Consider the following 27,779-nt stretch of genomic DNA (forward strand, 5'->3'; position numbering starts at 1 on the left):
TAGGTTGGCATAGACGCTGGAGAACGAGTCGTAGCCCTCCCCCCAGTTCCCTGAGTCCGTCCTCGCCACCGTGACGTCCCCCTCAGGCAGTGTGAGAGACACATCCTACCGGTCCACCTTCTGATACTTGCCGGCGCTACCCGCTCCTCCTGCTCTTGTATCACGTCCACCGGCTCCATGCTCCACCTGATGCCCTCGCCGAGGCCACCGCCACCGCCTCCTGTTCTAGAAACAAATCCAACGACTCCGAGTCTCCGCTAATGCGTCCTCCGCCTCCACGCTCCACCACATGCTCCTCGCCGGCGTGACCACCACGTCCCTGGGCTGCAGCTTCTCCTCCACCACCTCCGGCATCTTAGGGAGCCTCTCGACACTCTTCCTCCGACTCCATGGCTCTCGAGGCGGCAGCGACCTCCGGCCGCACTCGACGACGAAGCCACGTCGGAGGAGGACTCCCCGTCGCCGTCGCCGCTGCAACGGCCGAGGAGGCCGCAAAGGATGGCGAAGAGCACGAGGCTGAGGTTGATGATGTCACATCAGCTCTTGAAGCTGATCCCACCGCGGCGATACCCTTGGCCCCCGCCTCCTCCTCCTCCTCCTCCTCTGCCGCCACCTCTAGCCCAGGGCGTCGGGCCGCCGCGCCGCACCGCGGAGGGCAGGAACGTCAGCAGGAGCTGGGCGAAGAGGAGCATGAGGACCCAGACCTTGGCCTCGCCAGCGCCTGCATTGTCGTCCCCGTCGCCGCCGCCGCGGAGGGCAGGAACGGCAGCTGGAGCAGCGTGAAGAGGAGCACAGTGGCCGGCGGCGCTCGGCCTCCCGTGACCACATGGCCTCCCAAGGGGCCCGGCGGCCGACGGGGTTCGGCCTCCTGCGGGGGCACAGCAGCCGGCGGGCCGGTGTGGAGCAGAGGGAGAAGGGTGGTGGGACCCACGGGAGCAAAATCGTCTTTTCACATGGCACTTAACGGTTCACGGATGGAAAATCCAACAGAGTGTTATATAAGCAATGAAAGTTGAACTCAATGTTAAATAGGGAACGAAAATTTTCTGAGGACTAAGAAAGAAACGGGTCATTTTCGTGTCAAATAGGGAATTATCTCGTGACTTATTGTGATCCACTAGTGTTGGTATGCTAAGCCAAACACACGATCAGTTTGTCAGCGAGGCCACGGCTTAGCAACCAGAAGCAGAGCTTTCTTGAGACGTACGGCGAGGCCGTTCACCTCGGTCATGTCCACCACCGCCGGCCTCCCTCCACCTGGAACCTCCCAGTCGAAATGGTACAGCAAGCTCGCGAGCGCCAGCTCGTTGGCCGGCACGGCGAACCCGACGCCCGGGCACCCCCTCCTCCCGGCGCCGAACGGCAAGAACCTGAAGTCCAGCCCCATCTTCTGGTACTCCGCCTCGCCGTCCGCCGCGAACCTCTCCGGCATGAAGTCCTCGGCGTTCTCCCCCCAGGTGTCCGGGTCCCGGCCGATCGCCCACGCGTTGATCACGACCCGCGTCCGAGCCGGGACGTGGTAGCTTTGCAGCTCGGTGTCCTCGAGGGTCTCCCGGGGCAGGAGGAGAGGTCCCGGCGGGTGCAGCCGGAGCGTCTCCTTGATCACGGCCTTGAGGTATGGTAGCCTAGGTAGGTCGTCCTCGGTGACGCCGCCGGCGACGGCGGCGCGGATCTCGTCCTGGAGCTTGCGCATCTGGGTCGGGTGGTTGATGAGCTCCGCCATGGCCCATTCCAGCAGCGAGTACGAAGTGTCAGTGCCAGCAACGAGCATGTCCTATGTATAACCAATTAACCATGCCTCATTTTCCCGTCAAATTGCATCTCGTCGTCAAAAAAATGTGTGTGTTGCGCTTGCGCACAGTAATAGGCATACCACGACGGTGGCTTTAATGGTGACCGTGTCGAGCTGGACTCCCCCGACCTCTTCCTCTGTCTCGCTCAAGTCCAACAGCACGTCCACGAAGTCCCTGCGATCGTCCTCTCCGTCTCCGACCACCCGCCGCGCACCACGACGCCGGCGGCGATGATCGGCGATGACCCTCTCGAGAAGCCGATCTATCTCCTCAGAGGTGCGCCTCGCCTTCCGCTCCAGCCCCGTCGCCACGTCCACGGGCCACAGCCACGGCACCACCTCCGCCATCGGTACCGTCCCGAGCAGCTCCTCGAACTCGCCGAACACCTTCCTCAGCTTCGTTCCTCCTCCGCCGTCGTCGCCGTCGAGCCCGTAGCTTCCGTCGCCGAACGTGGCGCGCGAGATGACGGCGTTGGAGTAGGTGATGAGGAGTTCGCTCAGGTTCACCACGGCGGCACCGTCGGCCGCGGCGGCGGCACGGACGCGGCCGAGCAGCGCAGCGACCTCCTGCTCGCGGGCGGCACGGAAGCAGAGGACGCGGCCCGGGCTGAGGAGGCGGGACACGCAGACGCGGCGCAGCTGGCGCCACCGCTCGCCGGACGGCGCGAAGACCATGTCGCGGGTGCCGTAGTAGAGGCGGTCGGCCATGAGAAGCCTGGGGCGGCTGGCGAAGGCGAGGTCGCGGGTCTTCATGGCCTCCTCCGCGGCGGCCGCCGAGGACGCCACCACGGTGGGCACCTGCCCGAGGCGCAGGAGCATCACCGGGCCGCACGACGCCGCCATCGATCCGAGCGCCCGGTGCGGCAGGCGGCCCAGTAGGTGGAGGTGGCCGAGGAGCGGCAGGCCGCCGGGCGGGGACGGAGGCAGCCTCCGTCCATCGCCGCGTTGCAGGCGAGAAGAAGACCTCTTGGCGGCGATCAGAAGGAAGGAGAGCAGAGGTATGATGAGCACGGTGAGCAGCAGCGCAACGAGTGAAGCGGCGGCCATGCCTGCGCTGTCGATCAGGGAATCGTGATATGTAGGCCAATGGAAGTGCCATCCTGCGGTGTACAATCCAAGAGAAAAATGACGCCGCTTTCATGTGTACGTGTACTGATTGTTGTTGTCCACGTGTAAGTAAATTTCGTTTTAGAACCTATTTGTAGGTGTAACATTACTCAGGAGGAGTCGATAAATAACAAACTAAAATGTACATGGATATTTCTCTACACTTGAACACCAAGAAAAATTTATCTTCTCTCCTTGCCGTTCCAAATTGTAAGTCGTTTTGACTTTTCTAGATTTATAGATATTATTATGCATTTAGATACAGTTTATATCTACCTAAAAATACTAAAATGATGGCCTATCTTCTCTATCACTACTGAGGGAGAGAGCTATTGGATGGGACCAAAATGATGGCCTATCTTCTCCATCATTGCTGAGGGAAAGAGCTATTGGATGGGATGATGAGGCGACAGGTGGTGCCAACCGAGGTGACAAGTTGATGGGCATGGGAGATGTAGAGGAGGATAAAGCTTATCGGCATCAGAGACTCAACAATTAATTATTATTGGATAAGAATGGATCCCAACAATTTTAGTGTTATACTCTTCCCGTTCCAAATTGTAAGTTATTCTAACTTTTTTTTAAAACAAAGCATCTCAAGTTTGACCAAATTTATACAATAAAGTACTAACATTTATTACATCAAATAAGTACTATTACATTCTTCATTAAATATATTTTCATAGTATATTAACCTTTGTAATCCTCTCTATAATTTTGATGATTTGATTCTTCAAGAAACTTGAAATGACCTATCATTTAGAATGGAGGGAGTATTTTGAAATAGTCAAGAGCTATTATCCTTCTTCACAGTATTTTATCAAGTGGCCGGGGCTTTTCTAGTCCAATTTAATCATTTCCTGATAGTGGCGTGACCGTGGGGGAGAGGGAGGGAGAGCGGGGCTTCTACGACGGAGCCCGGAGCGCGTGGCCACAGCGCTCCGCCGCCGTGGCGCAGGGCGTTGATCCGCGAGCCGCCGTGTCCGTGCGAGGGCGGGAGGGCGCCCGGCAGGCAGCCGTACGTTCCAGGGGCGGGCGTCTTCTGCATGAGCCTTCCGCGCGGCGAGCTCCAACGTCCGGCGGACGGCGGCGAGGAGGTGGTCTGTGTTCCGCTTCCCGGCCAGGGGGTGGACGGTATACCCTGGGATCACGGATGGGCAACGTCCGGCGGGATCCGAGCTGGGGACGGCAAGCTGGTGGTTTGTCGTGTGGGCTTGAAGGCCCAAGAAGCAGCCCAGATAAGTCGGGCCGAGAGAAACGACACGAGAAGCGGCCCAGGCGGGTGGTGTAGCCGGAGTGCGTCTGTCTCCTCCTTGATCAGGCCTTGAGGTGTATGGTAGCTTGCGGTGCGGGTCGTCCTTGGTGGGTGATGCGGCCAGCGATGCCGACCGATGCGGCGGAAGGCGAGGATGCGGCGCGGGCTGAGGAGGCGGGACACGCAGACGCGGCGCAGCTGGCGCCACCGCTCGCCGGACGGCACGTAGACCATGTCGCAGGTGCCGTAGTAGAGGCGGTCGGCCATGAGCAGCCTGGGCCTGCTCGCGAAGACGAGGTCGCGGGTCTTCATGGCCTCCTCGGCTGCGGCCGCCGAGGACGCCACGACGGTGGGCACCTGGCCGAGGCGCAGGAGCATGACCGGACCGCACGACGCGGCCATCGATCCGAGCGCCCGTTGCGGGCTTGCGGCAGGTGGAGGTGACCGAGAAGCGGCATGCCGCCTGCGACGGTGGCAGTCGTCGCCGCGCCGGCCATTGCCGGATTGATGAGGTTGGTGGCGATCAGCACGAGGGAGAGCAGAGGTAGGACGACCACGCGGTGAGGAGTGCAACAAGTGAGGCGGCCATGCCTGAGCTACTGATCGATCAGAGTTGCAAAACTGGGGTTGCACGGCACGGCACTGCACTTGCAGGAAAGTGGCCAGTGACTTTGCGTGCTTTGGTTCCACGCAAGAAAACAAAAAGTTTGAATCAAATGCAGCCTCGCATGCGGGTGGTAGCTTCCGAGTTCCAATCGCTCTCCACTCTCGAGCAGATCGACATGGACGTCCGTGGATTTATCCACATGCAGCCTAACCCGTTTTTTCTTCTATCCTGAGTTCTTGACTACTTCTCTCTCTTTTTTTGCGAAATTAACTCATTTTTAGTCCGTATGACCCAAACAAAATACCAATTCAGTAAACTAACTCGAACAGAATAGCAACCTAAGCCTGGTTTTCCTAAAACTACTCACAAAACACGTTTTCAGAAAATAAGTTTACTTTCCATAAATCCAAATGACCACTTAGAGAAAAAAGATATACCAGTACCACAGCAAGTACATGCAATGGCCATGGAGGACCAAGCATGCCTCCAAGGCTCCAACTCAAATGAATCTGCCATTCTGTGGTGCAAATTAAACGAAATGGGATTGATAAAGCCAAAATGCTGCACGACTCCAAAAAGAATATGTGCGGGAGCGGGACAGAGCTCCTGCCGGTCGTTCAAACTTCAAACAAAATATCGTGTCATGACGCCGCTTTCATGCAAACAAACAAGGCCGGAATGAAATGCATGACAGCAGATGAGTACGATCAAGTTACACATAACTACAAACCTATTCAATTGGTAAGTTCAAATCACCATTCATAGCTGTTGTTATATTGTTCACATCACACATGTGACTAGAGATTTTAGAACATATTTATAGGTGTAACTGTAACATTACTCAAAAAGGGACAAATAAAATTCAACACCTAAAAGTTTCCTCTTCTCTCCTTGATCTTCATCCTATGTTATGTATCATCCTTGGCTAGCTACACCGATCTTCTCCATCACTGCAAAGGCGAAGAGCTATTGGGGCGAGACGATGAGGCGATTGGGAGGCAGTAACTCAGGTGAAAATCCAAATACATGGTGATCTTTATATTACTGAGGAGACCGTGGCTTAGCAACCAAATTCAGCGTCGTCTTAAGCCGCACCGATAGCCCATTCAGCTCGTCCATCTCCAGCTTCGACGGCCCACCGGCCGGCAGCTCCCAGTCGAAGTGGTACAGCAGGCTCGCCAATGCGAGCTCCATGGCTGGCACGGCGAACCCGACCCCAGGACACCCTCTCCTCCCGGCGCCAAACGGCACGAACCTGAAGTCCTGCCCAAGCAGATAGTCCGTCGTCAGGTCGTCGCCGGCGAACCGCTCCGGCACGAACTCCTCGGGGAGCTCCCATGCCGCCGGGTCCCGTGCGATGGCCCAGGCGTTGATGATGACCCGGGTGCGCGCTGGAACGTGGTAGCCGAGCAGCTCGGTGTCCTCCATTGTCTCCCGGGGCAGGAGGAGCGGCAACGGCGTGCGCAGCCGGAACGTCTCCTTGATCACGCACTTGAGGTAGCGGAGCTTCGGCAGGTGGTCCTCCGTGACGCTGTCGCCGCCGCCGACGGCCCCGCGGATCTCGTCTTGGACCTTGCGCATCTCTTGGGGGTGGTTGATGAGCTCCGCCATGGCCCAGACCAACGTGGTGTAGGTCGTGTCCGTGGCGGCGGCGAACATGTCCTGGACATTCATGCGTTTAACAAATAAAAGATCGATGCATCAATGCATCATGCGTGATGTTACATGCAGTTCATCCTCATCAATCAAATAATTAAAGTACTCTAGCAGTTCATGAGAACGTGTGCGTACCAGGATAATGGCCTTGATGGCTACGTTGTCAAACATGACTCCCCCTCCTCCGGCGTTCTTCTCTGCCTCCTCGTTCACGTCCAGCATCACGTCGACGAAGTCCCGGTGGCCGTCGTCCTCCCAGCGGCCGTCACGGCGCTTCTGGCGGTGTTCGGCGATGACTCGCTCGAGCAAGGCGTCCATCCGCGCGGACGTACGCGCCGCCCTGGCGTCGAGCCCCATGAGCGTGTCGACCCACGCCAGCCACGGCACGAAGTCCCCGATGGTGACCGTCCCGAGCAGCCCCTCGAAGTCGGCGAACAGCTCGGTGAGCTCCTCGCCGCCGTCGTGCTGCCCGAAGCTCTGTTCGTCGCCGAACGCGGCGCGGGAGATGATGCCGTTGGTGTAGGAGATGATGAGCGCGGTGACGTTGACGGCATCACCGCCCGGCGAGGCGCGGCGGCGGACGCGGTCGACCATGGCGGCGGCCTCCTGCTCCCTGGCGTGGCGGAAGGACTGGACGCGGCGGTGGCTGAGGAGGTGGAGCACGCAGACGCGGCGCGCCTGGCGCCAGTGCTCGCCGTAGGGGACGAAGGCCATGTCGCGGCCGTAGACGAGGCGCTCGGCCATGCGCACCCTCGGGCGGCTTGCGAACGCCAGGTCGCGGGTCTTCATGATCTCCTGCGCCGCGGCCGCCGAGGAGGCCACGACGGTGGGCACGCGGCCGAGGCGCAGGAGCATGACCGGGCCGTGGGAGGCCGCCATGGTCTGGAGCTTGCGGTGGGGCAGGGGACCGAGGAGTGGCAGGTGGCCGAGGAGGGGAAGCCCCCGCGGCGACGGAGGCAGACGGCACCAGCCATCGGAAGGCTTCCTGTTCCTGGTGGCGAAGAAGAGGAGGGAGAGCAGAGCAGCGAGCAACACCACAGCAAACGGTGAGACGTCCATGTTTGCACTGCGCCTGCGCTCTGGAACTCTGGTATCGTGTCGTCGTCCAACGAGAGCCAAGGTAACTAATAAGGCCAGATGCGCAACTCTCCCGCGTATTTAAAAAAATAAGATTCTTTATGTGTGAAGATGGTAGAGTGATACGTGAACGTCGAAGACCAGTATGAGGACAGGTGGTCCACGTTGCGGATTATTGGGTAAGGCTGTGGCCATTTTCGGCACATGAACAGTGCACCGTTTTATTTGATGGTAACGATGGGGAAAACAAATTTTCGTATGTACCTTCAAATCCAACTCCGTGCATACCTGCTTCCCCGTTCCCGTCATTTTCAATCACATTATACATGGAAAGAGTGAAAAATCAAAGGAGTGAAAAAATAGGGATGGTTCATGGTTGAGATTGGCGAGATGAAACTCGTGCGCAGGATTGGATTTGGAACCGTTATGGTCAGTTAACTTGGACGACAGTATCCGGTAATCTGGGGCCTGCTGGAGTGCTAGCGGCGGCGAAGTGTTTTTCAACTTCCTTACTGGAGACGCTGACAAATTGTGTACTACTCCCTGCGTTTCAAATTGCAGATCGTTTTGATTTTTTAAATTTACTATGCACTTAGATATAATGTATGTCTAGATACATAATAATATTTATGATTCTAGAAAAGCTAAACAGTTTACAATTTGTGGTACGGAGGGAGTACGAAGACCGTTGCATGAGCGTGACCCATCCCGATCCAGAGAACTGACAAATACACAATAATCGCACAAAACTCCACGTATACGGATAAGAAGCACACGTTTTCCATGATACAACGTCATCGCAATTGGCAAGGCATGCTAGAAAGCAGCCACATCTAGACAAAGGTTTGGCTCCACAGTCAGAATAGGCATGGTAGGGGCTGTTTGGATACGAGGTGCTAAACTTTAACATTGTCATATCGGATATTTGGATGCTGATTAGGAGGACTAAACATGAGCTAATTATAAAACTAATTGCAGAACCTTGTGCTAATTCGCAAGATGAATCTATTAAGTCTAATTAATCCATCATTAGCAAATGGTTACTGTAGCACCACATTATCAAATCATGGACTAATTAGGCTTAATAGATTCGTCTCACGAATTATACTCCATCTGTGCAATTAGTTTTATAATTAACTTATGTTTAGTACTCCTAATTAGCATCCAAACATCCGATGTGATAGGTGTTAAACTTTAATAGGGTGTTCCCAAACATACATGCATCCACATATTCAGTAGAGAAACCATCAGATTCTTTTTTCATTTACAATACAACACTAGCAAAAGCATCAGTCCTTGGATTGGATACATACATGCATGCACCTCAACAATCAAAAGCATTACAACACTAGAATAACGTACTCCAAACCTACAATCATCTAGCGCCGATACAACAAGGAAGCAGCTGCAGTTACGGTTACCGATGAATGTTTTCTGCATCCACATAAGGGAGTCAACAATAAGCACCCGTATGTAGACTATCCAACAGATAGCAGCCTTGCAAACTAATAAATGTATATATATGGGGGCACACAACCGATCAACAACAACAAACCCTATAGAACCAAACCAATCAACCGAGGAAATCAGCTTTCCATATCTTCTAGCATTCGCAGCCTGACGAACGTTGTTGCCTTCCAGCACCCCCAACGTCAATTGTATCAGGAAGATACCTACACAAGTCAGCAAAAGATCGATCAAGTTACACTACAGTGGCTGCATCTGCCTGTATGAATATTTCCTTCATAGCTTGTATCCGTATTACTGTTCACACTTACATGTCTTCTTCTGGCTCATTCTTGATAGCATTCCTCGCTATACACTCAAAAGCAGCTTCCACATTGAAGCCTTCTTTAGCTGACGTCTCGAAATAGGGGATATTCCCCTTAGAAGCACACCATGCTTTAGCCTTTTTCTCGGAAACCTGAAAATCAAATAAAATTAATGACAGTACAGAATAAATTCAGTGGAAGCAGCAGCGAGTAGCAACTAGTGATGAGAATACTCACTGTGCGGCTATTACCGCCGTCGACATCAATCTTGTTCCCAAGTACAACAAATGGGAAATTCTCTGGATCAGATGGGCTAGCCTGCATTACAAACCATGAGTCAAATTTTTACAACACAAACTGCAATACACTTAGGTCACCAATAAGCTGGTTACTTACTTGAAGTAGGAATTCTTCACGCCAGTTGTTGAGCTTTTCAAATGATTTGGTGACATTGACATCATATACAAGAACACAGCAGTCAGCTCCCCGATAAAATGCTACACCAAGACTCTGAAACCGCTCCTGTCCTGCCGTATCCCATATCTAAGCTTCAGCAAAACAAATGTGTGGTAAGATAAATGCCAAGGAGCTATTGTTATGTTAAAATACATAGGAGAGCTGCTAATTTCATCACATTGAGAAGGGAATTTACAGGGACAGGTACGATTCAAAAGAAAAATAAAATGCAGAATCAGTTTTACAAGCAGTCATGATATGCCAACATTGCCATAACTAAATTTACATTTCATGATGTAACAATATATCAAGCAAGTCGGCTGGAATAAAATCAGGCAAACGTGAGCCCCAACTGAACCACACTTTCTGTTTACTAAACTATATGACGCTGAAAACTAAACTGCTGGCTTAAGGATATAGGTAATAAGCAAAAGTCATTTCTCACTTCAGATATATTTTTTTTAGAAAAGGAACACATTGTATTGATATTGACCTAAAATGTTTGACATAGCAAATGCTTGTCAAAATTCAAAATAACATGACAAATAGATAGCAGGCAGCACCATCCATTATGACTTTATGGGCCAGACAAATATAAATTATCTTGGCCAAAGTCAGTAAACAATCCATGAAGTCTGCATGATGGGACATATACAGGAATTATGAAAGGAACATGTTTTTAAGGAGTGGGGACACTGTTAGGTAGCAACCAAATTCAAGAGGCAGACATAAAAATATGTGAAAAACAAACAGAAGATGGCATATGGCAATTAGTAAAACTACATCTCCCAAAAGTCTTGACAGAGAACTATGAGGCACAGCTGTGTGTTATCCAGGTTAGCTGATTAGGTGATGATTGATATCCCAAACAGAAACTTCACAATGAATCAACATATATATGCACACAATGCTGTAACTCAAGCATTAGGTATATATGATCCAGCACTGATTTCACTTCAGTTTTCAGCTGGCATCGCATATTTCACTGAGAACTCACATCAGTGAAGCAATGTCTTTGCAAGCAAGCAGCCTAATCTGGAGTTACATGGAAGTAACTTCTTACACAGTGATACCGTAGTACTCGATGTGTTTCACAAGAGGAGATACATCATGAAGTGTGAACTTTAACCAACACGACACGGTCTGCTTTTAGATTTGCTCTAGAAACATCGTTATATGATATAACTAGATGTTGACAGAAGCACCTTTCCCTTCTGTGACATTTTTCCCCAACCACTTAAAATCACTCAGTGTCTCCAATAAGCCACGCCACGGAATAGTTGAGGAGTGCTAGACGCTAACAAAAGTCAATGAATGTTACTGTAAGGCATGTAGCAGCCTTCTCAAACTGTTATGAGCAAACGAAGCTGGTAGTTGTTTCAAACTTTTCCCGGATCATGAACATGCTCATCTAGAGCACATGACTGCATTGACAGATGCATCTAGCCCAATTCCAGTCCTAGATTCCTGGATCCCAGATACCTCCAAGGCCCCAACAGATTGAAGAGAGAGCTAAACGCGGGACGAAGCAAGCAGACCTGCAATGTGAAGAGGCGGTCGTCGATCTGGACCTCCTTGGTGAGGAAATCGGCGCCGATGGTGGCCTTGTACTGGTTGCTGAACCTTTTGTTGACGTACCTGCGCGCGCACAGAGAAACCAATCACCCCCAATTCGACAGTCGCCACGAGAGAACCTCGAAATCGCTTCCCTCAATACAGGAAAAGGGAAAGGACGAATCGGGCGAGGTAGACTTACTGGTTCATCAGCGAGGTCTTGCCGACCCTGTCAGGAGGCGCAAGCGCAGGAGGGGATCAGAAAACGGCGCAAAAAAAAAGGCCAACGAAATTGAGAAGAAGTGGCGCACCCGCTGTCGCCGAGGATGATGACCTTGAGGAGCATTCGCCTGCGCGTCGCCATGGGCGCGGGCGGATCTGGGGGAGCGGGGGACGGGTCGGACCGCGCGGTGACAGCGACGAGGGGTCAGCGTCTCAGCGAGGGGAGGAAGAGGAAGAGCCGGGGACCCGAGGCGGATGGAGTTTTGGGCGATCCGCGTCGGGATTGGTGCGCTGCGCTGCTGTTGCCTGTTGGATTTTTCTCCTGAGGAGTTTTGTTTCTCCGTCACCGGTTGGTTCCGCGTTTGGTCTCTTCTGCTCAAACAACACTCGCTAATTTTGCTGCTGGAGTATTTTGTTGTGTGTTTCAGTTGCATTTAGCTGGAGCAAACCGCTGCAGTTGCAACCTCCAGGTGCACCCAGAAAACAATTTTCAGCAGCTTTGTTCATAATCAGTGGAGTCATGAATATAATTATACAGGATATATACCTCATGAACATTCTCAGTCGCGGCGAAATCGCAGAGAAACAGCGAACCAATTCTACCCCAAAAAAGGGGGGGAAAAAAAGAAGCTACCTCAACCAAACAATCATCGATTCGTCGCGAACAGGTCAGCAGATTATGTCGATTCGATCAGCTAGGCTGGGCCGGTGGATTTACAAATGCGCGGTGGTTGACAGTCGAGACCGTCCAAAAGACCAATATTCTCAGGAAGCCTGGCTCTGGCTGTCTCCAGCGCTGCCGCCGTCGTCTTTCCTCACGCTCCCCGCCACCTCCGTTTCCTGCGTCGTCGTCTGGTGCCCGTCGCCGCTCGACGCCGACGGGTTCCGCCCGTACTCGCTCGTCGGCGTCTCCTGGCTGCCGCTCTGGACGCCGCTGCCACCCAACACCATCTTCCGGAACTTCTTCAGGTCCTCCTTGTACTGGTTTGTGTCGTAGTCCGAGGCCGAGCTGCTATATGATCCCATGAACCGGCTGTGCCCGGGCCGGACGCCTTCGTTCAGATCGTCCAGAGATACGTCGCCTTCCAAGGCCCGGACAACCTGCATCAATCGTCGGATAGCAACAAATGATTTCTTCTTAGATTACATGAATCAGATATTAGTTGAACCAAAACTGCATGAATCAGATAATAATAGCAGAGTATACAGATGCAACAAATATCATGCTGAAAACCTGAAATACTGTTGACGACTCTTATATTGTCACTGAACAACTGATGAACTAGAATAAGTATATGGTCTGCCTCTAAGAGCAATTTTTACAATTGACTGAAGATTTTTGCTACCAGGGCAATGAATTTGCAGAGACGACAGCAAGGAAATATACAAGAAAGTAATTCACTTGTATACCTGGCCCATTCGTGGGCGCCGCCGTGAAGAATGACGCACGCACGCAGCTGCACAGGCTATCATCCTCGCCATCTCATTATCATTATACTCACTTCCCAGCCGGGGATCCACTAAAGCATCATGATTGCCATCCTCGAATGCTTTTGTCATTAAAGGCCTTGCCTGCAAGGTGGAAAAAAGGAGATATTTCAAGCGGTATATCAATAAAGTCAAAGAAATGAACGTGTGTTTAAAGAAGAGATACGAGGGATTCATTATCTACAGTTTACATGATGATGGACAGCCTGAGAAGAATAGTTACAAAAAAAGGCATATGCAACTACTAAAATAGGAAATCATGGAACCCAATCAAAAAGTGACAAAGGACACCATTTATCCCAGATAAATACTAGGAAGTAATGTATAGTTTGTGTGAAGATAAAGCATGCAGCTATTAATTGCAGACCTCGAAAATGAGGGTATCATAGTCACAGGATTAATTACAGCAAAATATTCTCAGGAAAAAGACCCTTTTTTAGGATAAGTGAAAGTACAGTAAGAAATTAGTCGACCCTGTTAGCCACAGTCCTGTGGGTACAAAATTCAAACTAGTTTTGGTGCACAACATACCCAGTCAACCAAGTTGTCATCCATAGGCGCTTGTCTCGAACTTACAGGACGCCGTCCAGTTATTAGCTCAAGAAGCATTACTCCAAAAGAAAAGACATCTGATTTCTCAGTGAGCTTCCCAGAAGCAGCATACTCAGGTGCTAGATACCTATGAGGAGTAAGAGATTTAACAAGGCAATTTGATACAGTACATACTGAATGTCTAGTGTACATAGATAACCCTGATGGGATTTTCTATTTAGAAACAATAAGATAGATTAATATTGCACCATAAGATTGAACATACCCAAATGTGCCCATTACTCTGGTTGAAACATGGGTGTTAGTATCAGAAGTGAATTTTGCAAGTCCAAAATCTGCCACCTGCAAATAAAAGGTACTTAACAAAATGACACTTGCACATCTGTTTGTGCTAGTAGGTTTGTAGGTTTATATCAACTATTTAATGATGATTGGTAATACTTGTACATCTGCCTGTCACAATTATGTCATCTGAATGTACCCATATCAACTAGACACAAAAGGTTAGCCTAATTCAATAATTGTATAGTAGTTTATCATCTAGTGCCATTCAAGGAACAATGACAGGCCCATGGAGGAAGTATGTTGATCGTTAGAAAAAAAAGGGAAGTAGAGAAAGTATAGGATACCTTAGCCTCAAATCTTAGATCAAGAAGAATATTTGAGGCCTTTATGTCACGATGAATGATCTTAGGGTGGCCTGTAAGTGAAAGCAGAAATAAAATCAGTACAGAATAGCTACTTGCCCATCTGTAAGTGAAAAATAAAGCTGGCAGCATAACGAGTAGCTAGGGCTGTGATCTCACAGTCTTCATGAAGATACGCCAATCCCTTCGCAGAACCCAGAGCAATTTTTAGCCTTGTCGGCCAATCCAAGGTTGGCCGACCTCTTCCTGAAACAGAGGTGAAAACACTAAGCAGATGCGTGAGGAGCATAAACCAAAAGGGTGTAGCAGATGATGGTATTCATGACAGGTGCGCCCAAGCAAAATGTTCAGGGTTTATATGAAAAGTGGTAGAGAAACTATCGGGATCAGAAAACATTTTCCTACTTTAGCACGAGCTCAGCCATTGCATTGAATGTGATGTTGTCTTTTCTAATACTCTTGACAATTTTGACAAAGTGAATGAAAATAACATATAATTCAAACTGAAGAAAGGAGTAGCATTAAAGCTAATAGTTTCCGGATAACGGGTTTGTTTGTGGCTGCTGCTATGCATTGACGAAACCCGATCCAATATACACGAGAGGCAGGCCGCTATAGTCCACTTCAAAAAAATCACATTTCCTATTGTACTCAATTATTCTGAGCAAGAAAAAACATATCCCTAGTATACTTCTTTGGTTGCTTTGGTGAATTGAGACAACGAAAAAACTATTTTTAACCATTTCTGTATACATGTACCTTGATTTCACAGGCTTTCCTTTGCAAATCATCTGAACTTTTACTAGGCTATTTTAGTGTATGATGATACAGGTATTAGCTAGGATACCTGTGGCTGCTAAATATGGAAATACTTTCTTAGTTGCCTTTATATGTATTACACAAAGCATTTTGATTTAGAGGAAGTAATAACAGTGCAGATACAGGAAGAGAACATACCATGTAAGTGGAATTCCAATGTATTGTTCGGAACAAACTCATAGACAAGCAACCTGTTGACTCCAGAAATGCAATAACCGACCAAAGATACAAGATGCTTGTGATGTACTCTGCTGATAATCTCAACCTCTGCCTGGAATTCACGCTCTCCCTGGCCACTTCCATCTCTTAACTGCTTAACGGCAACCTCTGTGCCATTTGGTAGCACTCCTTTGTGAACAAACCCAAAACCACCTTGTCCGAGCAGATTAGCATCAGAAAACCCATTGGTTGCCACCACCAGCTGCTCGTAAGTAAATGTGCTTCTTGAGAAGGTAAAGGCAGTGCCAGGTGACAGTGGAGGGCGGTTGTCACCACCTGAGTGATTTGAAGCGGAACCACTGCTATGCACGTTAAGCGGAGGAGGTGGAGGTATCTTGACCACATGATCAGGTGGTGGTGGAGGGGCATTATGCTGCCAATTTTGGTACTGATCCCCTGAAGCACAGAAATAATTCAATTAAAGATAGTCGTGACTTCATATGAGATCATGGACAAAGGATTTCCACATGAATTTCCCAATGCAGAATCAAATGAAGAAGAAACCGTCGTAAAAGGTTAAAAATGGCCCCAAAGCCCCCAAAATATGGTTAACATTTTACATGATGTTGACAGTATCGGCTCCAGCTAGTCTTGATTATAATTGTAGATCATTCAGTGTGCTATCAAATTTTTTTTGTCAAAATCCACACTCTTGGTTATGCAGAAGACAGACGAAGATCCACATCACCACTTATTCCATACTAAACTTAGCCCCATGAAGAACACGTGAGACCTGTCACCCACATTCTTGAACGCAACAAAACCTCAACAAAATAAAAGTGGTTCAATATTTTCGTCACATGACAGACATGCCGCAACGAGAATTCATCTATCTCGTGCGCAGAAAAACCTCGAGAGCAACGAAACGACGACTATGCATCAAAACCCACAAAACACATACATTTGCCAGAACACAGCAGAATTAGAGGTGACGACGACGTGACATGGTCAGTACTCAGTAGTGGTGGTATGGGAATGAAAGCACGGGACACCTGTTTGTGAAGGTGATTGAAGGTGGCATGGCATCTGACCTTTGTGCGGCGGCGGTGGAGGCGGCGGCGGCGGGTGGCCGTAGTAGTGCAGGTGGTGCGGCGGCGGCGGAGGCGGCGGGTGGTGGTGGTGGCGCCGCTTCTTCTTGTTCCTGAACAGGCAGACGCAGAGCAGGCTGCCGAGCAGCAGCACGGCGAGGCCGCCGACCGCGATCCCCACGACGACGGGCGTGGAGAGCGCCGAGCTGGAGGGCGGCGAACTGGAGGCCGTGGCGGGGGGCGGCGTCGCCCTGGTGCCGCTGGGCGTGGGGATGCCGGGCGCTGTCGGGGTGAAGGACGCGGGGGGCGTCCCGGGCGGCGCCGGAGACGGGGTGGTGGAGGGCGTCGCGGGCGCATCCGGTGGCGCTGTGGAGGGCGTCGCGGGTGTAGGCGTGGACGGGGGCGCCCGGGCCGGAGGCGACGGGGGGGAGGGGGTGTTGGACGGCGGCGGCGCGGCGGTGGGCGGCGCCGGCGGCGGGGCCGTGGCCGTGCCGTTGGCTGGAGGGGAGGTCGACGGCGGCGGCGACGACATCGCTGCCGCCGCTCCGGGCTCGGCCTGGCCTGTCACTCGCGCGCGTGGTGCCTTTCCTTGCAGCGCACTAGTAGAGTAGAGCGTAGAGTAGGAGCATAGCAGGTTGCCTAGAGGTGGTGCTCTGCTTTTGGGTGGTGGTGGTGGTGGTGGGAAGGGGAATTGGGAACGGGAGGCCTACCGCCTACGCCTGCCAGGGAGGGAATGCGACCCGCGGGAGCTTTTGGGTGGCGGGCGCCGGCGGGGCGGTGGGAGAGGGCAGTGGAGTCTAGCGGTGGTGCGGGGGGGGAGGCCGGGGAGCCGGACGCGAGCGACGTGACGGCGAATAATTAAAGCGCGAGGAATCGGAGGGGGAGCTGCGGTTGGATTGCGTGGGATCGCGAGCCACCAACGGGAGGAAACGGGGAACACGGCGAGCGGCCGCGACCGACCGCGCGGCGGGTACGCTCGCTGCGCTGGTGTTCACGCGGGCCGGCCTATCCGGCGCGACCCGATGACCCCTTGGGGTCAGAGGTGGAGTTGGTGAAGCCGTGAGGGGAAGGGAGCCAGCGGCGGCGGGGCCCGGAGGCAGTGGCTCGGCTCCGGCGGCTTTCCTCGCACGGCGTCGCGGCGTGATTATTTTGGCGACGGTGACGCGGGTGGCGGGGACGTTACCCGCCGGACCGGGCCCGCCTCGTCAGCGACCGGTGATGAGGTGACGGTCCCTGCTTGTCCCCTGATTCCCCGCGTCGTGTGAATCAAGACGCGCGCCGGCGAAGAAGATGTGCTGCCGGCGACCGTGGCAGTCCACAGGCCCTGCATGTTCGGAGGGTGACGCGCCCGCCGTGCAGTGCAGGTGGTAGGAGCTCCTAGGGTTTATTATTTGCTTCCTTTTCTTCTGCTCCTAGATCTTTGTGGTTGCTACTAGGGTTTTTATATGTGGCGCGGCTCCATTGATTGGTCCATCGCTAGCTCCTGCATTGCTGTCAAGGGTCCTGCTCAAGCTGAATTGAAGCCGATCGATGCATCAGCTGCAAATGCAAGCAAAGCCTATTCGTGTTGGCTGCTGCCACGCACGCGTTGCTGCACCGGCAACCGGTTGCAATTCGTGGCCGCGCTTCGTTGCATGCCTTGCAAGCGATTGACAAACGCCGCGCGGCGGCTGATCGATCCTCACAGAAAGGAAAGAAAAGGGAATTGATTAAAGGAAAACGCTGGCTTCTTATAAGTTGGGCTCTCGTACGGCCTGCTGATAGATCCTCACGGAAACAAAGAAAGAAAAGAAGAGCTGAGTTCTGGTGATTAGGACTTGGCTGCCTGTGCCGGCCCCCACGGCCACATGCCGATGCGATCGAGCGACTCGGCATGCAGCCGCCAACCCCACTTATCCGATCACGCGGCGGCCAAGCCAACAAAGCCTAGCTTTTTTCGCTACCAGCGACATGCATGAATGACCTCTCGATCGGTTCCTTTCGTTTAATTTTGAGTAAATTCCATCGATGCCACTAAAATTTTATAGCACTTCCTTCAATGCTATTCAAATTCTTAAATTCCTCTCACTGCCATTATTTCAAATTTCTTGCCATTTCCGTCCATGGCTATTAAGTTTTCCTCACTGACTAGATGGACCCACGCTCGGAAGAGCCGCTTCCGTTCTGCTGCACAATACCAACCTTGCCCCTTGTCCAATGACAATATGGAGCAGTCCAGGAGCTGGTGGTGGCTGCTCCTCTTGGGCTGGCTCCGGTCACCGTTGCCGGAGCAGACCAACGAGGTGGTCACCCGCCACCGTCCTCGCGGCCGCTGTTGCACGCGAGAAGAAGGTGAAGTTCATGACGCCCTCACCGGCGCTCGGCGGGGCCTGCTTGGCCGCGGCCTCCGACGGCGCGGCGCGGCGCGGGAGGGCGGGATGGCCGCGCCGTGGTGGGAGGAGGCGGGCAGCGCGCTGGCGGGGAGCCCCGGGTACTCGGACAGCAAGCCGGCGCAGTACTCCGGCGGCAGCGGCGCCGTCGCCGTCGTCGTCGACGACGGGGCAATGTAGCCACGGCACGGCGTCGTCGTGGATGGAGAGGTCGGCGTCGTGCGTCCCGAGCGGCACGGAGGCCAGGCCGGCGGCGGCAGCGTGGCGCTTGAGCTCGTGGGTCCTGCTGCTGCCACCGGTGCTGCAGGTGAATGGCTGGAACGGCGGCGGCGCCCCCCTGAGCGCCGGCCCGTTGTCCCAGAGCAACTCGGCTAGCTCGTCGCCTGACCCGGTCCTGCAGGTGAGAGAATCACACAGCCACACAGGTATCATCAGCACCGGTTGGCTCCAATCGAAGAACTCGCGTAGTCGCGTGGCAGATACTGACATCCGAGCGCCGTGCGGCGACAGGTGGAGCAGGACGGAGCGCACGCTGCTGCTGGTACTGTGCCTTGGCGCGGGCGAGCAGACGGAGAGGATAGGGAGTCGGAGGTCGGAGCAGTAGCTAGCACGAACTGTTGCTTATGCGCGTGATATGGAGGAAGGGAGGAAGAAGAGAGGTGGGCGAGCAGTTAAGGAAGAGCGACACGCCACCTGCTGCAGCAGCAGTTATTATAAGAGTAAAATTATCATTTCACTCGTGAGGGAAGTGAAATGTTATCTAGTGGCACTGAAGGAAAGCTAAGAATTTCAATGGCACCGAGGGAAGCGCTGTAAATTCTAGTGGCATTGAGGGAATTCACTCTTTAATTTTCTATGCGATGCCCTTCTCTCATCTCAACCATCGGCACATTTCTCACCTGTCCCTTTTGTTGATCGCAGCAGCATCAGCTAGAATATATTTGGGATCATACAACCCTTTCAGAACTTAACCCCTGCTAGTATATCCATGTATATCCTCTTTGATAACGTACTGAACTGAAGGCCTGTTAAGGTGGCATCGCTTGCTGTTTGCATCGCCTTTCTTGGGCAGCTTCAGCAGCTTTCGATTCTCGCGTCAGTATGTCCATGCGTGTCTGTCATGTTGTTACGTGATGAAAACGACGCAGCATGCACGCGCATCAACTGAGGACAGGCACGACGTTTATATTCCCCGGATGATATTTTTGCGCTGCTGCAGGCTCCACACAGCACTAACTAACGATGGCCACTCCGTTCCTCTGTCTGAACCTCACTATAAAAAGAGGGAACCCTTCGTTCCAACTTGCAGCAGATGTGGACCGAACGATCCAGTTCAATCTTGGGAACACTCACACGCTGGTGCTCGCTGTTGTTGGTCGCCTGGGAAACGGTTTGGATCATCGACCTAACGCTTAGCAGCCAGTGCTCAGGATAACGACTAGTCCTGCCTCTTTCTTCTTCTTGTCTGAATAAACTAGTGGCATACTGTATGTACTAGGAGCACATTGTAGCCAAATTGAAGCTCAGAAGACCTTTTATCAAAATAATGCGATGGTGCATATAGAGTAGCTCTGCTACGTGTTTTTTTTCTAAGAGAAAACAAAATGGCGGTAGGTACTACTGTTTAGTGAGCTAGCTGCAATCACGGCCCAATCCTACAAATATCTAAGTCACCGCCGAAAAGCCGGTGGCAGAGTCAACTCTTTTGTGTAGCTGGATGTGGAAATCGACCGCAAGCTCCCCCGGCTCATGCGATTTCTTTGGATTCTCCGTAGGTGTGGCCGTCTGAATTGCGCGAAATTTGTATGCCCAATGGCTTGTGTAGTTGAGTGCTATATGTTTACCAAGTTAGAACTTTGCTGAGACAATCTGAATGCGTGTGGAGCAGGATTAATACTCCAGCGTGGTTTCAGTTGGAGATTAAGAAGGTTAGCAGGTTTGATGGCCTATCATGTGGAATGGGGCAGATTGGGGAAGTTGGAGTATGCAGGAAAGTACTAGGAAGGTTCCAAACTTGCAACCTCCATGGGTTGGAACTTGAGAGCTAGTGCTCAGGGAAAGGAAAGAATTGACACCCAACTTCAAAGTGCCTGCCCTTATCAGCACTTTGAAAGAAGATCCCGTTTCTCCTTTTTCTTTTTAGGAGAGTTGCCAGGACATGCATACATTGCACACCAACTAATGCAGCATGCCACCCGTACTGCTACAACTACACAGTTACCAGATATTTCTGCAAGATTTCTATAAACATTGTTATTACTCGGTATAGTATCCATCCCTGCTGCTGTAAACTGCAGCTCTGCTTAATCAACGCAGACATCAGTGTGCGTAAGTCCAAGTCACTACAAGCTTGCCTTTATAAGCTCTTCTTGTAGTTCTCATGGCAATCTAAAAGATGACATGGATACACATCTGACATCTCATGCTTCAGAGTTCTGACCCATCACTGACCAAACACATCTCCACAATAACACCCAAGGTTTCGTCTGATGCAAAACCAATAGATAAACCACATACATGGTGCAGGCTACTTCCCTTGCTATATAGGAGTATAGTTTAGGTTTTAAGGGAACAAGCGGCGATCAGAAAGTTACAATAGTTATCATAACTAAAAGCATGTACACCAGGTAAAAACTTTTATGAACTCTGTTCGTGCTTAGTTAACTTCCCATACGTGTTCTTAAAAGTCAATAATCACATACTAGCTTACAGAAGTGGGAATGCCCACAAAACAAATTCTATTTACCCTTTTTCTGAGCACATGGTTAGCCAAGCCTTAAATGTTGAGAGGAAGCAGCTGCTGATCTCCCTTGCACCTATCTACATTTGTGGGTTTATCTTCTTCCCATTCATAGTGTTGTGTCATACGCCTTCTGATAATAGAATGCCTTTGGTGAAAACAAATGGAGTATCTAGTTTGGCAGCTCTGGTGATCATGTGCCTGGAAGAGGTCCACCTGAGCTGGAAAGAATTATGAATGCACAGACCACGGAGAGCGAGAATACGGAAACCCACGTGTTTTCTGTGTACATCTCCATGGCATCAGTGAAAGAGAAGCGTGCTCGACTTTCAGCCCAGTTGCGAATTCTATCAGCCTCGGCTGCATACACTGCTCGTCCCTGTAATGGATAAATGATTGATCATATAACTCAGAGCATGACAGCAGCAAAAAAGAAACTTGATTGCTTGACCAATATCTCGTTATCTCCTAATGCACACATGCACAATTAGAAGCATGTATCAAGTATACCATGGAAGGACACACCAGGTAATCACTGTAAAGTTCAGAAGGTACAAGAAGGCAAGCAGCTATCATTTTCCTTAGACGGCGTGTGGCTAATTGGCTATAACACAACTAAAAAAAATATTCAGATTTTTTAAATTAACTACAATGTTATTCTATGTTTTCATTTCATGCAGAATATAATATAATTTGCAAACTTCAATTACGATATTCCTCAAACTGTAATTGCACATTTCAGTTCTAAACTGAATATACCCAAGTGAGGAAAACAGCCCTGTCAGCACATCATTGTTGCCATGAATCCTAAAATGGCATACTGGACAAGGACAATATTCTGATTGGTGCATTTGCCTTTCCAAACTGGGCATTTTTCTTAAACGTCTTTATGGTCTGGCTCACTGAACAGGTTGTCATTGAAGGAACAATGTTTAATGCAGTACATAATATGACCCCGACCCCCACCCACCCACCCACACTTTGATATGTGCAAGACTTTTCTTTTCTATTTTAGAAAACAAAGGAGTGTTGGAGAGGTGGGTCGTGGGTATCGTTCATTAAGAGAAATAGGACGGATACATGATGTAGAGTTTATGCGGCTGAAAAATACTCCCAGATTCAGCAAAAGAGAATAAAAGACATCCAATCTATAACATGTGAAAATTGTTGTCAATGGCCAGATTCAGCAAAAGAGAATAAAAGACATCCAATCTACAACCAGAAAGAGCTGAAGGCAAAAAAAATAATGTAAACCCAATGGAAAGAATGGTTAGCCATTCTTTGTTTACACATTTAGCTCAGTTGAAGAACTCAAGGTTCTATCTTTAGAAATGCTATGTAGCATAAAAACTAAATGTTCTGAGTTCCAATATTCCAGATATATATAGTAGGTGAACAATAGAAAAATCAACAATTCAATCTCAGCCTTTACAGAATTCTTTGGTAGTTCTACATAAAAGCTAAAGTAGAACAATTGACACTATTGAACTAGCTAAATCTAAGTATATATTAAGTATAAGATAAGTAGATCTGTGTACCTCGTCATCAAACCATCGGCCCCGTCGAACCCATGCAGTAACCAAGGCAAGCAAGATCCTTGGTGGTGTCAAGTAGTTGATTGCCTTTCCACTTCCTTTTACAACTCTCATCCTTGGAACTAATGTCCTAGCTACTGTTTCTGGAAGCTCACATATTAAATTGAACATCTGTTTATTTCTCAGGGATGAACCACTGCAAAGAAACGGGCTATCAGTAAAGAAGAGGAAACATGATTCCGACACAACAATTAAGAGGGTCGATCAGATCATATTTGAAGAGTGCGGGAGATAAATAACACACATTTTACATATCTGGACAAGTAGTAACTAATAAGGTCATGTTTGATGTTTCTGTTATTGCAGTTATGTATTATGAATGCATATCATGACAACTATATGTGAGTAATAAAAATTTGTAAGTATGGAGAGGTTACCTTAAAAGAAGGTCGGTAAGGACCATACCAGGAGAGGCAGTGTGCACTCCAACTTTTGATCTTCTGCTTTCCTTCAGAAGTGATGCTTGGAACTGCCTCAGTCCACATTTAGTTGAACCATAGCTACAAATGTGGGTTCAGCATCAGATTTAGCTTCAGCACACAAGGAATTCCAATGCAATACACTCAGGTTTTAGCTAATAAGAAAAAAAATGATCACAACATTTGTACAGTACAAGTTATCCGAAGCAATGTGGTATTAGAAAACTAAGGTACTCGTTTCCAAAAAAAGAAAAGAAAGAAAAGGTGCTTACACAGCTGTCAGTGGTGTACTTGATCCTCCAGAACCTGCTCCATCCATGTTGAATATATGGCCTCCCTTCTCTTGGTATTGCATGACATTCATAGCTTCTCTGGTGCACAGCAATGATCCAACTAGGTTTGTCGATACAATCTGTAACAACATGAAATAGATCAGAACAAACTAAAAATACGGAAATAAGATATCATGGTTATAACATGTCCTCTGATCAATGATACATGCATAAACATCATAGTAGAAGGCAACATAATACAACAATAAACAAACCTGAGTAATGTCATCATCAGAAAAAGTTACCAGTGGCCTAAATCCTTTATTCGTGCCAGCATTATTTATCTGTACATAAGATTGAAGAAGAATCAGTAAATATGTATTGTTCATTGATGTAACCATAGGACCATACAGGAAAATATCAAAATATAGAAGTGGGCACCATAAAATTTATCTTACTGGCATCCTATAAAAAGTGTGTTTCACAACTGATGTAAAGAATGTAAACTTAATAGTCAGGCATAATCCAGCTTTGAACTAGCTATTCAGTTCAATAAATACAAACGGCAGGCCAAATAATATACAGATTTAAGATACTAAACTGTAAAGAATTACCTACCCAGATGTCAACTGAGCCAAGCTCATTAATAGCAAAATTCACTAACTTCTTCACATCTTCAGGTTTACAGACATCACAAGCTGTACCAACAACCTTGGCATTTGATAAAATTTTCCTTTCTTTCTTTTTGGCAACTGATAAGCCCTCCTGAATGTTCTCTTCAAGTTCTTTAATAGTCTGAAGAACTGATTCAGGACTGCCTTCACAAAAAAGAAAATATTTAAAACTAAGACAAAGCATAAAACACCATAAGAAATATGTATATGGAAATTTATAGAACTAGACCAAAGTTTGAGCACCATGCTCATGAAAATCACCTCCGTGAAGTAATCACAACATGGTCTCCAGAAAGAAGAAACTCGCGAGCAATTGCTTTTCCTAAACCTCTTGTGCTGGAAAGTTGAAAAAACAATGTCAATGCTAATCGCCAAGTAGAAAACAACAATATGAAACCACCTATCTAATGGATACAACTGGTGCAACTGCTAAAACTTGGAAAGTACAACAAAATTGCTTTCTTCCTAGTTTGTAGCTAGAAGAAAATTCATTAGCCTCGACACGTTACTGTTTCTGAGAGACAATTTGTTATTTAGAGTATGCTGCCCAATACTTTCCGGAAAAAAAAAAAGAAAATGTTTACGAGGCAAGTCAAGAGACAAATGAAAATGAACCTGTTGCATATCACTTACTGGAGAAATATTTAAAAGGCATATTGAATGGAAGGATGAAAATAAGCTACCTTCCCGTTATGACGACATTACGAGGTCCAGCTTTGCAGTGTTCCTCTAGGACACTATTTGCACCTATCATTGTACCAATAATCACCCCACCAAGCCAGCTATACCAAATTAGTTCATTCATTTGGCTGTCTCCACCTAAAGAGAGAGAAAAAACAGTATGAGTGAATGGAACTCCAGAAAGGTATGCCAAATGAAAAGTAAGTACAAAGCAAAGGCAATGCAATACAAGTGTCTGACAAACCTGATAGCTGAAATCCAACCCCAAGTACAACACCACTGCTCATCATAGTGATAACATATTTGCCTAGGTGTGTAGCAACCTGAAATGGTGAACGAAATAAGCGCACATAGAAGGCATCATGCTGCACAAGAAAAATGTGGAAACATAATGTGATTCTTATCGCTGATATACAACATGACTCGTGATCAATAGGGTCCATCGCAAGCCTGAATCATACGAATGGATTCTGGACAGTTAGACACAAAACGAAATGTAGCCACTCTGGCAGTAGCAACATCTAGCAAACCACTGGTTGCTCATGCTGCCACAATTTGATACCGCAAAGGCACTTTGGTTTGAATCAGCAAAACACTGGTCATTCCTAGTACTCCTACATGGTTATTAGACTATTCTAATTTCTAACCAGTGCACCTTTCAGTTGCAGAACATATCTGGAAGGAAGGAAAGAAGGATATGGAGATTGGTGTAGAAATTTATCTCCAATATAGGCTTGTGCCTTGGTCGGAAGAACACTAATCTGCAAAGGGACGCCCCCCACATGTGCAATCGCACCGTAGGCCCTTCAAATGCCAAAAAAATTTTTTTGCTATGGAGTATGGAGCCTCGACGGGACTTTAAGCATGCGTCCCTGCATTTACAACGAGCTGATTAGTGTGTAAGTGTGTTACAGATGGATTGGAGGCACCAAAAGTGGTGAATCAGATTCGATCATTCGATCCCTCCATCATCTCCATGATCAGGTAGTAATTAGGATACGGACCAGATTCTAGCTCACGTTTAGCACCTGACTGAAGGGGATGGATTCTCCATTTCTCCTACGGGAAGGAGACGGTCGCGGTCACAGGGAAGCGAACTTTGCCACGGGCATTTAGCTAACCGATCATTCATCGGATATTCAGAGCACCAAACAAACGCCAAAAGCTAACAGTACTGCGGGCGCAAGGGTTCGCAAACGGAGCTCGGTGCACGGTGCTCACCGAGAAGAAGATCTCCTCCGCCTTCTCGACGGCGCGCTGGTACTCTCCCCCATACACCTCGGCCGCGGCCGACCGGGAGCCCGCGAGCCCCTGGATCGCGGCCTTGAGCTTGTACAGCGGCCCCTTCTTCCTGCGCTTCCGCGCCTCGTTCGGCGGCGACGACGACGACGCGGACGGGTCGTCGCGGTCCCCGCCGTCCGCCTCCTGCTTGAACGCGCGGCACCGCAGGAGGGACGGGCGGTGGGAGGAGGTGGAGGGCAGCTCGGCCGCCGAGCGGCGGAGGCTGCCGTGGACGGAGAGGTGGGCGGCGGCCGCCATGGCGAGGTGGATAAGGATTCGGCGATCTCACCTCGTCTGCTCACACACTCGTGTCGTGTGTTTGTTGCGTGTGCTTCTCACCTTTTTGCTTGGGGCTGCTTGGCGTCCTTGTGTCCCATGATTTTTGGAGGGGCGTGTGCCATGCACTTTAACAGTGAATAAATAATCGGAGCATTCTTCCAGATAGGTCCCTGATATATTGTAAGATTACGCTAGGTCAGTGTTTTTTTTTCAGGGACAAAGAAAAAGAACAGATTATGCTCAAGAGTCAAGACAATGTGCAATTTTTCAGCAGAACAGTTGTTATGAAAATTACAGGTGCCAAACACCTTGTTGGGCCAGCCGCAAACGAACATATTGGCAGCTATGGAGGTGTGAGGTAGGACAACGTGAAAGCTAGCCACTCGAGCTATAGGTGGAACTTGATCCAAAATTCAGTAGGAGTTGGATCAATAAAACAGAGCACTGAACATTAACAAAAAGTACCCATCAACAGGAATTTACGTTAGGAGGGGACCATGGCCCCCTTCCATCGCCCTTGACTCGAGCCAAGGCTCTGTCTTAAGGTAGGTACCACATCTAATAAAAGGTAGAAAATTACTAGTTTACGTGGTATTATCACAAAATACCCTGTGGCCATGTTGAGGGTTCTTGGGAAACAAGCACCACGGTGATGTCGGCTCAGAGAATTGGAATAACTCTTGGCAATGATGAGTCTGGTTGGTTGGATTCCAATTTTTACCGAGCCAAAATCATGGCAATCCAAAATCAGAGTTTTGAAAAAATCAAAGCATGTCAAATTTAGAGCAAGAACATATGGCAACCAAAACTCATCCTCCTTGTGAGCTTTAAAAATTACAGGTGCCAAAATATGTATTTTTCATCATAACAGTTGTTATGAAATTACGGGTGCCAAACACCACATTGGCCTAGCCGCAGATGAACATATTGGCAGCCATGGAGATGTGAGGTAGGACATGGTGAAAGCTAACCACCCAAGCTAGAGGTGGAGCGCGATCTAAAATTCAGAGTAGGTCATTAAAAATGAAGCACTAAACATTATTAATAAATAGTACCAATTTTATATTGTTTAATGAATGGGAAATTCGGAATTTAAGGGGGCCATGGTCCCCCCTTGGTCGCTCCACCTTCAATAGAGCCGAGGCTCTATCCTTAAGCTAAGTACCAAAATAGAAAATTGCTAGTTTATTGCATTAATTGTAATAGACCTTGGGGTCA

The 27,779-nt window shown here is 49.4% G+C and overlaps 7 protein-coding genes across 7 annotated transcripts; 1 reads left to right on the top strand and 6 right to left on the bottom strand.

The window, feature by feature from the left end:
* Positions 1-389: 389 nt before the first annotated feature.
* On the top strand, positions 390-1,016 carry LOC101754763. The gene has a single exon (XM_004971420.1). The coding sequence runs from the start codon at positions 390-392 to the stop codon at positions 1,014-1,016; it is 627 nt and encodes a 208-aa protein (XP_004971477.1).
* On the bottom strand, positions 978-2,874 carry LOC101774879 (cytochrome P450 71A1). Its single transcript, XM_004967366.4, has 2 exons — positions 1,874-2,874; positions 978-1,774 (listed from the first exon to the last, which is right to left on the bottom strand). Exons 1-2 carry the CDS (start codon positions 2,837-2,839, stop codon positions 1,157-1,159), a joined length of 1,584 nt encoding a protein of 527 aa, XP_004967423.1. The 5' UTR covers positions 2,840-2,874; the 3' UTR covers positions 978-1,156.
* Positions 2,875-5,473: 2,599 nt separating this feature from the next.
* On the bottom strand, positions 5,474-7,545 carry LOC101775282 (cytochrome P450 71A1). Its single transcript, XM_004967367.2, has 2 exons — positions 6,553-7,545; positions 5,474-6,423 (listed from the first exon to the last, which is right to left on the bottom strand). The coding sequence occupies exons 1-2, from the start codon at positions 7,474-7,476 to the stop codon at positions 5,803-5,805; spliced, it is 1,545 nt and encodes a 514-aa protein (XP_004967424.1). The 5' UTR covers positions 7,477-7,545; the 3' UTR covers positions 5,474-5,802.
* A 1,158-nt stretch (positions 7,546-8,703) lies between these two features.
* On the bottom strand, positions 8,704-11,886 carry LOC101775688 (ras-related protein Rab7). The gene is made up of 7 exons (XM_004967368.3): positions 11,588-11,886; positions 11,479-11,505; positions 11,261-11,360; positions 9,663-9,809; positions 9,504-9,584; positions 9,273-9,418; positions 8,704-9,167 (listed from the first exon to the last, which is right to left on the bottom strand). The coding sequence occupies exons 1-7, from the start codon at positions 11,638-11,640 to the stop codon at positions 9,098-9,100; spliced, it is 624 nt and encodes a 207-aa protein (XP_004967425.1). The 5' UTR covers positions 11,641-11,886; the 3' UTR covers positions 8,704-9,097.
* Positions 11,887-12,152: 266 nt separating this feature from the next.
* On the bottom strand, positions 12,153-17,222 carry LOC101776089 (proline-rich receptor-like protein kinase PERK1). The gene is made up of 8 exons (XM_004967369.4): positions 16,255-17,222; positions 15,143-15,619; positions 14,345-14,431; positions 14,168-14,238; positions 13,804-13,880; positions 13,518-13,665; positions 12,909-13,070; positions 12,153-12,599 (listed from the first exon to the last, which is right to left on the bottom strand). The coding sequence occupies exons 1-8, from the start codon at positions 16,781-16,783 to the stop codon at positions 12,264-12,266; spliced, it is 1,887 nt and encodes a 628-aa protein (XP_004967426.1). The 5' UTR covers positions 16,784-17,222; the 3' UTR covers positions 12,153-12,263.
* A 1,068-nt stretch (positions 17,223-18,290) lies between these two features.
* LOC101776495 (transcription factor APG) lies at positions 18,291-19,651 on the bottom strand. The gene is given in 3 exon segments (XM_022826352.1): positions 18,291-18,647; positions 18,650-18,767; positions 18,769-19,651. Coding segments are annotated over 3 exon segments (600 nt in total). The 5' UTR covers positions 19,110-19,651; the 3' UTR covers positions 18,291-18,506.
* Positions 19,652-21,100: 1,449 nt separating this feature from the next.
* On the bottom strand, positions 21,101-26,674 carry LOC101776903 (probable chlorophyll(ide) b reductase NYC1, chloroplastic). Its single transcript, XM_004967371.3, has 10 exons — positions 26,223-26,674; positions 25,246-25,324; positions 25,004-25,139; positions 24,582-24,656; positions 24,265-24,460; positions 23,922-23,990; positions 23,647-23,786; positions 23,333-23,455; positions 22,899-23,091; positions 21,101-21,739 (listed from the first exon to the last, which is right to left on the bottom strand). The coding sequence occupies exons 1-10, from the start codon at positions 26,538-26,540 to the stop codon at positions 21,554-21,556; spliced, it is 1,515 nt and encodes a 504-aa protein (XP_004967428.1). The 5' UTR covers positions 26,541-26,674; the 3' UTR covers positions 21,101-21,553.
* Between the last annotated feature and the right edge of the window lie 1,105 nt (positions 26,675-27,779).

Source organism: Setaria italica, chromosome V (genome assembly GCF_000263155.2).
Source record: "Setaria italica strain Yugu1 chromosome V, Setaria_italica_v2.0, whole genome shotgun sequence".
Taxonomy (NCBI): Eukaryota; Viridiplantae; Streptophyta; class Magnoliopsida; order Poales; family Poaceae; genus Setaria; species Setaria italica.

Bases quoted from the DNA above. Each gene is read 5' to 3' on its own strand.
- LOC101754763 (XM_004971420.1), top strand. From the start codon at position 390: ATGGCTCTCGAGGCGGCAGCGACCTCCGGCCGCACTCGACGACGAAGC.
- LOC101774879 (XM_004967366.4), bottom strand. From the start codon at position 2,839: ATGGCCGCCGCTTCACTCGTTGCGCTGCTGCTCACCGTGCTCATCATA. The intron at 1,775-1,873 runs GTATGCCTATTA...GGTTATACATAG, and splicing joins CCATTAAAGCCACCGTCGTG to GACATGCTCGTTGCTGGCAC.
- LOC101775282 (XM_004967367.2), bottom strand. From the start codon at position 7,476: ATGGACGTCTCACCGTTTGCTGTGGTGTTGCTCGCTGCTCTGCTCTCC. The intron at 6,424-6,552 runs GTACGCACACGT...ATGAATGTCCAG, and splicing joins CCATCAAGGCCATTATCCTG to GACATGTTCGCCGCCGCCAC.
- LOC101775688 (XM_004967368.3), bottom strand. From the start codon at position 11,640: ATGGCGACGCGCAGGCGAATGCTCCTCAAGGTCATCATCCTCGGCGAC. The intron at 9,810-11,260 runs GTCTGCTTGCTT...GCTGAAGCTTAG, and splicing joins ACCGCCTCTTCACATTGCAG to ATATGGGATACGGCAGGACA. The intron at 9,168-9,272 runs GTAAGTGTGAAC...TGACTTGTGTAG, and splicing joins AATGAGCCAGAAGAAGACAT to GTATCTTCCTGATACAATTG.
- LOC101776089 (XM_004967369.4), bottom strand. From the start codon at position 16,783: ATGTCGTCGCCGCCGCCGTCGACCTCCCCTCCAGCCAACGGCACGGCC. The intron at 13,881-14,167 runs GTATCCTATACT...TTTTATTTGCAG, and splicing joins ATCTAAGATTTGAGGCTAAG to GTGGCAGATTTTGGACTTGC. The intron at 13,071-13,517 runs GTATGTTGTGCA...TCCACCTTGCAG, and splicing joins ATGACAACTTGGTTGACTGG to GCAAGGCCTTTAATGACAAA.
- LOC101776903 (XM_004967371.3), bottom strand. From the start codon at position 26,540: ATGGCGGCCGCCGCCCACCTCTCCGTCCACGGCAGCCTCCGCCGCTCG. The intron at 24,657-25,003 runs GTAGCTTATTTT...TCAACTTTCCAG, and splicing joins AATGTCGTCATAACGGGAAG to CACAAGAGGTTTAGGAAAAG. The intron at 24,461-24,581 runs GTGATTTTCATG...TTGTGAAGGCAG, and splicing joins GTTGTGATTACTTCACGGAG to TCCTGAATCAGTTCTTCAGA.